The sequence below is a fragment of the Dermochelys coriacea genome, chromosome 7 (assembly GCF_009764565.3).
Source record: "Dermochelys coriacea isolate rDerCor1 chromosome 7, rDerCor1.pri.v4, whole genome shotgun sequence".
Taxonomy (NCBI): domain Eukaryota; kingdom Metazoa; phylum Chordata; order Testudines; family Dermochelyidae; genus Dermochelys; species Dermochelys coriacea.
The window spans coordinates 85,696,254-85,705,974 of record NC_050074.1 but is presented as its reverse complement, the minus strand read 5'-3'; the positions used below and the strand labels follow the sequence as shown (position 1 = coordinate 85,705,974).

At 42.6% G+C, this 9,721-nt stretch overlaps 1 protein-coding gene across 1 annotated transcript; it reads right to left on the bottom strand.

Annotated features, from left to right (window-relative positions):
* Positions 1-86: 86 nt before the first annotated feature.
* Positions 87-7,666, bottom strand: NPFFR1 (neuropeptide FF receptor 1). The gene is given in 5 exon segments (XM_038410616.1): positions 87-137; positions 1,784-2,052; positions 2,055-2,123; positions 2,126-2,307; positions 7,533-7,666. Coding segments are annotated over 5 exon segments (705 nt in total).
* Between the last annotated feature and the right edge of the window lie 2,055 nt (positions 7,667-9,721).

Genomic DNA, 9,721 nt, shown 5'->3' with positions numbered 1-9,721 from the left:
CACGCCTCGCCTACTTCGACATAGTGGCCCATTAGCGCACGCGTTGTGCGCCTGCGCGCTCTTCTCGGCCTCGCTCGAACGGGCTGTCAAGAACGCACGTGGCTTTCCCCGCCCGGCGGCGCGGTCACCGAGGCTGGCTGCGGGCCGAGAGTAAACCCCTAAACGTAGCGACAGCTCCCCTCCGTCCCTGCCCTGGGCCTTTCCCGCACCCCCTGCGCCCCCTGCTGGTGCGGTGAGAGCGCCGCGTCTGTCTCCTTTCATCGCTGTGGGCAGGCCCCGCTCTGGAGGAGGGGCAGGAATATTTGGCACCCCGAAAAGGTGATTTCCCCCTCCGGGGTCCAGGTGGCGCGTGCCGCTGCATCCCAAAGCCCGCTGCGTATTGACTAGTCTAGGGCTGCCTTTTGGTCTGTAAAAAGAAAAGGAGGACTTGTGGCACCTTAGAGACGAACAAATTTATTTGAGCATAAGCTTTCGTGAGCTACAGCTCACTTCATCGAAATTTGTTAGTCTCTAAGGTGCCGCAAGTACTCCTTTTCTTTAATTAACGTGGATGTGCGGCCCGGCCCTGCCCCCAGAAGTCAGCGCAATTGGGTTCTAGGGGATCCGGCTCAACCCTCTTCTAACTCTGCCCTCTCCACATCAGGGCCAAAGGATTCGCACAGGGCCCTGCAGCCCCTTATGGCCCAGGCATTCTCACAATACAAGTTAACAAAAGCCAGAAGAGCAGTGTTTTATTTCTGTTACTCGTGGCCACTGATACAATAATGTCATTAATACCGTTTTGTACAGCACGGAGAGAGTGTATACTAAACACCAAATAACAATTCTGATACAGGAGGGCTCCATTCACAGTTACTAGAGGCAAGAGGTAGTGAATACTGATATATTAAACAACGAGAAGTACTTGTGGCATCTTAGAGACTAACAAATTTATTTGGGCGTAAGCTTTCATGGGCTAAAACCCACTTCATCAGATGCATGGAGTGGAAAATACAGTAGGAAGATATAGAGAGAGAGTACATGAAAAGGTGGGGTTGCCTTACTAATTCAATTATCTCATTAGAATTAATAAGGCAACCCCCATCTTTTCATGTACTCTGTATATATATTTTTATACTGTATTTTCCACTCCGTGCATCTGATGGAGTGGGTTTTAGCCCACAAAAGCTTATGCCCAAATACATTCATTAGTCTCTAAGGTGCTGCAAGTACTCCTCGTTGTTATTGCTGATCCAGACTAACACAGCTACCATTCTGAAACCTGATGTATTAAAGATAGCAAAAAAACATGTGCAATTGATTGATACAGTTGTACATTCCAGGGAACAGTTTTCTCTTAGGTGCAACTTTTTATTTTGATGCTTCATTTGCACTACTAGGCGCTGGTGTATGTTCTGCCTGCTTCTAAACTATGAGCATGATCTAGGTAATGGGAGAGCTTCTGCTGCACTAAACTCCAGTCATGTGACTTTTCCAAATACACCCTTGTCTTGGAAGCTCCATCCTGGGTTGAACACATAGCTCAACTAAATAGGAGGCAGCCAAGGCTGTTAAGTACAGCTCAGATCTTAGGTGGCAATTGCTAGCATTGGCCTAATTCTGCTCCTAATGAAGTTTCACCATTGACTTCTATGGGAGCCACCGTAGGCCAATGCTAAATGCTTCTGAAAATCCCACCCTTAATCTGATAAACTATTACAGGTAACCAAACAGGTTGGGAACCATTAGAAAAAGATTTGTAGTGAGAAAAGTGAAAGTCTTGGGGTATGTCTACACTACCCACGTTACAGCTGCGGGTATAAATTGTGATCATGTTGAGCTGGTACTCAGTTAGGTTTCCATAATCTGTCAACAGCATTAAAGTCCACAGGGGCAACCAGGAGAGAGTGAAGAACAATGCCTCTCTGATCAACATGTTGATAACCTTGACTTTCTTCTTGGAGACCCTCCTCCCCTCATTCTCCTCTGACTGGGAACCTCTTATGGGCGCAGAGGACTTGAAAAGTTTGAAAGCGATCCATGTGTACATGATCACAATTAAGGTAAGGGGCCCACGTAAATGTGAGAAAAGAGTACAGTTGTGTAGATCTTTCTTATGCGCTTGTCAGGCCATGCCTTCCACAGGAGTACAGCGGGTAGGAATTATTGTACGTATCCACCATGAAATGATATTGATCCCTGGTGACTGTCAAGGTGACTGCAGAGGGGCACATGATTATCAAAGCCAAGACCCAAATGATAACTATGGTGATTAGGGCTTTCCTCAGGGTTAGTTTCTGTCTGAAAGGGTAAACAATGCAATGAAACCTATGAGAGGAAATAAAAGAGTATTGCTTTTAAATTCTGCTGAGGTGCTTACTCTATGTACCAAGGGACATTTATAGAGGCCTTTTCTGACTTTTCATGCAGAAGATCGAGGTTTGAGTCCTCCCATCCTGACTTCTGTGCCTGTAAAGAGGTACATTCATACTGGAGCAAAAATGATTTCAAACCAATAATTGTACAAAATGCAGTTTACTTGATGAGTCATTTTTCTCATCATCAGACATCAACCTGCATTGTGGGCTAAGTCATTGCACAATACAGAAGAGTGAGAAGTTTAGCAGAAGGATGCTGTAGTGATTAGGTCCTACAACACAGGCTGATGTCATAGTGTATGTGAATGTACTGACCTGGACCACAAATAAACTTCTACTGAGTATTAAAGAGTAGGGCTATATTCACATGTCACCGGGAAGAAATATAAACCCAAGAAAAAAACAAAGAAATTACAGTCAAGTTGCTTTAGTGGAACCCCCATCCCCAGCAATTCATGGTTCAATCTCTCCCTTTAACATTTACAAGTGCAAATTGCTTATGGAATGTAACGAAAACAAAGATGATGTAATATGACTCATGTTAAAAAAAAGTGATTTTTTTAAACAAAAAGTTTGATGTTTTATTCCTTTACATGGCCTAAAACATCATGCAATGAAATATTTTAAATGGGCATTGATGTTTTAGGAATCAGCACACTGAATATTAAACAAGGTGCTGAAGTTCCCTGTGCCTCGCCTAGAACCAGCGGTACATTTTCTATTATATGCATGATTTTCTGAAATATTTTAAGCAGTCTGGACCTGATTCTTCCTTACCTTGCACATTGCACAGTCATTTATGATTGTGTAAAGTGAATAATGAACACTGCCAAGTCAATTTTCCACTCACACTGGTCTGGGCAGAAAGATGCTGTAGCGATCAGTTGCTGTAAGGGACGATCTCATGGTATTCCTACGTCTGCTTTTTCATATAGGTGCCAACTTAAAAGAGGAGAACTGGAAGATTCTTCTAATTTTTGGTTCTCGGAATCCTAGCTGACAAAGTGTGGTGACACTACAAGGTGACATCAATGTGCATTCTAACATTACCATGTGACATAATGTGATGATGGCAATTTGGAGGAAAAAAGCAAAAAACTCAGTGATGAGCATTTGGGTTTTCCCATGTTCTGTAAAGATAGATCTCTCAATCAGGAAACTGGCTGGAAAAAGGAAAGATGATCTAGGTCACGCCTATCTAAATAAGAATGTTGGCAGATGCATTGTCTTCGCTTACCCAGAATAATGAAGAATCATAGAATCATAGAATCATAGAATATCAGGGTTGGAAGGGACCCCAGAAGGTCATCTAGTCCAACCCCCTGCTCAAAGCAGGACCAAGTCCCAGTTAAATCATCCTAGCCAGGGCTTTGTCAAGCCTGACCTTAAAAACCTCTAAGGAAGGAGATTCTACCACCTCCCTAGGTAACGCATTCCAGTGTTTCACCACCCTCTTAGTGAAAAAGTTTTTCCTAATATCCAATCTAAACCTCCCCCATTGCAACTTGAGACCATTACTCCTCGTTCTGTCATCTGCTACCATTGAGAACAGTCTAGAGCCATCCTCTTTGAAACCCCCTTTCAGGTAGTTGAAAGCAGCTATCAAATCCCCCCTCATTCTTCTCTTCTGCAGACTAAACAATCCCAGCTCCCTCAGCCTCTCCTCATAAGTCATGTGCTCTAGACCCCTAATCATTTTTGTTGCCCTTCGCTGTACTCTTTCCAATTTATCCACATCCTTCTTGTAGTGTGGGGCCCAAAACTGGACACAGTACTCCAGATGAGGCCTCACCAGTGTCGAATAGAGGGGAACGATCACGTCCCTCGATCTGCTCGCTATGCCCCTACTTATACATCCCAAAATGCCATTGGCCTTCTTGGCAACAAGGGCACACTGCTGACTCATATCCAGCTTCTCGTCCACTGTCACCCCTAGGTCCTTTTCCGCAGAACTGCTGCCGAGCCATTCGGTCCCTAGTCTGTAGCGGTGCATTGGATTCTTCCATCCTAAGTGCAGGACCCTGCACTTATCCTTATTGAACCTCATTAGATTTCTTTTGGCCCAATCTTCCAATTTGTCTAGGTCCTTCTGTATCCTATCCCTCCCCTCCAGCGTATCTACCATTCCTCCCAGTTTAGTATCATCCGCAAATTTGCTGAGAGTGCAATCCACACCATCCTCCAGATCATTTATGAAGATATTGAACAAAACAAGAAGGGATGGGCAAAAAAAATATAAACTGATTTTTTCAGCCTACCAACATTATATAATCTTGTGAGCATTCATTTGTCTGCTATGCTTGGGGGTATCTATGTTATAACACATTCTTTCCTCAACTGAATGGCCAATGTGATAACATGGTTCCTAAAAGTGATTATAAATGTTTTTTCTGCCCACATGTGAAATAAAGTGCCATAACAGACTCCCTTACCCATGGCAGACAACTGTTTGCACAAATTTTTTTTTTAGCATAGACGAGCCCCTACTCTGCACACATTGACCAGCAGAGGATACTATACCCTGTATGACACAGGAAGGCTACAAAAAATCATAGAAGTGCTGGACTGGAAGGGATCTCAAGAGGTCATGTGGTCCAGTCCCCTGCACTAAAGGCAGGACATGCCCACTAATGGATTCATTTGCAGAGAGCAGTCAGCTGTGGCACAAGGAACGCATCCTCAGTATTTCCTACAACTGGTATTGGGGCATTTTAAATATTGCCTTTCCAATGGTTACTGGCACAAAGAGGAAGGACTTGGTTTATTAACACAATGTAATCTATTGTCCAAAAAAAGCGATGTTACAATCTGAAAAATGCTGTATCTCAGACACCAAGGCCTGGATTGTGAAACAATCACAGCTGTGTTGGGGAAACCATTTACCCACACAGCTGTGGGTCACAAGCGTTTTGTAATGTGGCATGCTTTTGTTAGTGTGGATCAGACCTAACAGTCTTATAGTCACATTAAGGGAACATAAATGGTCTTTAGAACACAGTTAGCTAAAAGTTCAGGACACAGCTGTGCTGTAACGGGGTATCTTAAAACAACTGTAACTGGAGTGTAGCTGAGGCCAAAAATTGTAACTACAGGGAAGCACCTAGATGACCTCCACACTTGTATTTTCTAAAGGAAGGGAGTTGAACATATCTAACTGAAACTCCTTGCTGGCTCTGTTTGTCAGGCAAGTGTTCTTTGTCTCTTCAGCTAAACTAACGCTATTGATAGATCACGTCTTTTATGCATTTCCCACAACCTCTTTCATGCACCCACTCACCCACTTAACGATCAAAGGCAATTAACATATTTTGTCTTACTTAATTTTGAACATGTTTAAACAGCTGGTTTGCTTTAATGGGTAACATTCTGTTGGGATGCTATTTGCCCTCCATCTGAGCTCTAACAATAAAACATCTGCCCACAGATAGAAGGATGTTTTTTGAGTCACAACATCAGTTTTCAGTTGCTGAGTCACAGATTTTGCTGCATTTAAAAAATACAGATGAGAGAATCCATTTTATTTTAGGGGTGAGTATTATTATGCCTTTTGTCAGCCGCTCACTGGGAAATGTTAGTCTGAGTAATGAGCTATGTCAGAACTGTATCTCAAACTCTCTCCCACAGAGCTCTGAGTTACTCACTGGGAGCTATTTATACAATTTCAGAGAAAGTAGGAGGACAATCCATATGCTTTCTACCAATACCATTGAGAACTGAATTCCATACCTATAGTAGAAGAAAGGCAGTTCACTTTTTATGATGAACTACAACCATTATGTAGGCATGGACCTCTTCTGTCATAACATGTTACCACACTATATTTACATGGCTACTCTGATGAAATATGAGTTTTTGCCATTTTTAAAGGAATCCTATGTGTGCCTCAGTTTCCCCATGTGCTGTAGTGCTGTCTAGGGGATAGAAAGAGTGGTTTTCTCTCTGCAAAGACTCAGATATGAATGGTTCCCAGCTGTCTGGGGTTTAGGCTCCATATCAATGGAGGTTTTGAGAAGACAATGGCAAATCCAATCACTGGGACTTTGATATCTAGCAACCAACGATCATGGATGGCACATCTCTCTGCAGGAAGCCAAGCAGTGTTTGTCCTGCTGGAGAACAAAGGACTGGGGAGGTATCAGGAGAGCGATTAAGGGTTGGCTGCTGGAGGAGTCAAGGACACGTGTGAACTAGGACGAATGGAGGTCAGAAGGACAGGACTTTGGATTCTGTGCTGCCCAGGATGGACTCTGCTGTAATTTTCTTTTCTCCAAGGACTTCCAGTTGACTAATAAACTATTCCGTTTTATAATGCTGGCTGAGTATTACTGCAAATGCTGATGGAGGAGGTGCTCCCTAAGGATTGTGCAAGTCTCCCTCATGGGTCTTTCCTTGTTGGACTTGCTGAGTGGAGCTCACAGTGTGAAGCGGGGGTGCTGAAAGACCAGAGGTCCCACCTAATGAAGTAGTGAAGCTGTGTGGTTCACCTTGGAGGAAGAGTGAGGCATTTAGGAGGGCTGGCACACTGAACGGGTCCTTCCAGAGACTGTTCCTTCCAAAGCTGGAGCCATAGCACCAATCCTGTGGATCCATGACAGTTACCTTTCTAGCTTCTTGGCTGCCCATTGCACACATCTTGGACTCACATGCCAATATATGTTTCAGAGTAGCAGCCGTGTTAGTCTGTATTCGCAAAAAGAAAAGGAGTACTTGTGGCACCTTAGAGACTAACAAATTTATTAGAGCATAAGCTTTCGTGAGCTACAGCTCACTTCATCGGATGCATCCGATGAAGTGAGCTGTAGCTCACGAAAGCTTATGCTCTAATAAATTTGTTAGTCTCTAAGGTGCCACAAGTACTCCTTTTCTTTATGCCAATATATGGTAGACCTGAATCTCTTCTTTCCTTTTTGTCTTCCTCTTCAACTTTGTTTCTCTCTCCACCATCACACACATTTTCTATTATATCTACTGGATCCCAAGAGAATGGGGTGAGAAACTGATGGAACACAAACAGCACTCAGCCTGTATGTTCTAAGGGAGGAAAACAGGTACCATCAAGATGCAGTATCCTGCCACCAGATGGGGCTCCCCAGAGAAACAGGACTGAAATGACCACAAACCTTGCTCTGTTTTCTGCAGGCAAATGGCTAGAACGAGAGTACTGTGGACATGTACCTTTCCACTGCAATGGCCACCAGAATGAAAACTGAAGATGAGACAGACATCCCCTGCACCAGTCCACTCATTTTACACATGATGTTGTCAAATGGCCAACCTGGAATTACATAGATAGCATCATGGGGACACATTCATACCAGAAACCCACTATGCAGAATAAGCTGCATTCACCTAGGGTTGTGCAGAACTGCCAAACCTAAGCCTTGTGAACAGGCTGATAAACTGCCTGTCATAAAACATGACTTTCAAGGATTTGTGATCTGTCCGATCTAAATTAAACTGAGCTGGCACTTGGCAGTTGAGTAATTTTCTTTTGTAAAAGAAAAAAAAAAGAGTAAATCAGATTTTCTTCCATACAATGTGGGTGGTGCCTAATTGACAAGCCTGAGGATACCCCATTTAACCCTCAGTTTCTACCTTGCATTTTGGTCGCAGTCTTTCTGACTGAAGTCTGGACGAAACCCTGTAAACCATCAATGCTGCCACTAAATGCAGCCAGAGAACTGTGCAGTTTTCACAGCGATTAACATTTTTACAGATGTTCAGCAATCCCCTGCATTCCCCTATATTCCAAATTTCAGCAATCCCCTATATTCCAAAGCCTGTAAATGTACCAGTTTTAGCTTGATTTTTGCATGCATTCAGCAATTTCCTCTAGATGTACCCATTGGTCATGTGATTACAAATCAATTTCTGAATTGGTACTAGGCTTGCGGTACATCCGGTTTGCTATCACACTAACATGTCCTTTAGCAATGTAGTGACTTTTTAAAAAGGTGTGGATAACTGTGGGCTAGCATGAGGTGAGGATGATACTAAGCCATACTCCAGTCCATGACATTCTGCATAATTATATATTCTTTGAAGTGTACCACATTCTTCCAAGACCTAGTGAATAGCCAGACATAAATATCATCCCTGGTCATCCTCTTTTAGAGTTTTATTGAATATTTCTAACACTAATAACCAGATTTCCATTTTTGTAAAACATCTGCACAGGCACTCAGCTAATAGTCTAACTCAATATTTATTACAGTGTGGTTCTTCTATGAAACATGACGTGTTGTAGGGCTCTCTTAGTCTCGCTCACTATTTCCAAGTCAAATGTGCTCAGTGTACAAATAAAAAAAGATATTTTTTCTAACTGCCAGCTCTGTAAATGGAACATGGGGTATAAAAGCCAAGCTGGACTTTTTTGGCTTGTACATGATAAACAATAAAGGGCCTGCAATCAGAACTTAATTAACAGTTCTGGTGATGATTCACATGATTATCCAGTTCCCTAAACCTGTGGTGAATCTGCAGGGTGCTCAGGAGTAAAAAGGAGAAAAATAAAATTTTAGTTACCAAAGTCAGCAGCTATGACTGAATAAATGCAGGGAGCAGATTGGCTGAGTAAGAAGGGTGATTTTTTTGCGTTGTCCCTTGCCAGAGTAAGTTTGCACTTTAAGTACAAAATAACTATATAAATGCAATGTTAAGGTTATTTTTTGTGTATCAAAATATGCAAAGAAGTGCAAAAATTAAAGGTTTGTTTTTTACTCCTGAGAAGTGGCTGTATAAAAATGACATCTTCTGATGAATCACTTTGGGTCCTTTGTGTATTCAGAGTCAGATCTGCTTACCTCAATGACAAAAATAAATGTGTTGCTTTTTCCTCCTGTTAGCATTGCAGATATAACACAGCTAAGTTGGAGTGAATCTGATTCTATTCCATCTTGTGTAACCTCAGCAGATTTGTTTGCAAGGCAAAAGGGTTGTACAGAGGTAAATAAGAGTATAATCTGAAGATACTAGAGTAGCATAGGACCTAATTTGGCCAGCAAGAACCTTAAGGTTATTACTCTTCAGATAGAAAGAACCCAGTCTAAATATCAGACCCAGATTGAGTTTTCAGGACTGGCAGATAGAAAAACATCTTTTTACTTGTTAATTGAGCACATTTGATAATCACTGAGACACAATAAGGAAGGAACCCCACAATGGCATTTTTACAGAATCGCTTTTCAAAGTAGAAAAAATGGTTACCTACCTTTTGTAACTGTTGTTCTTCGAGATGTGTTGCTCATGTCCATTCCATTTTAGGTGTGCGCATGCCCACTTGCACAGTTGTAGGAAATTTCTACCTTAGCAGTATCCATAGTGCTGGCTGTGGCGCCCCTAGAGTTACACTCCCATGCAGCGGT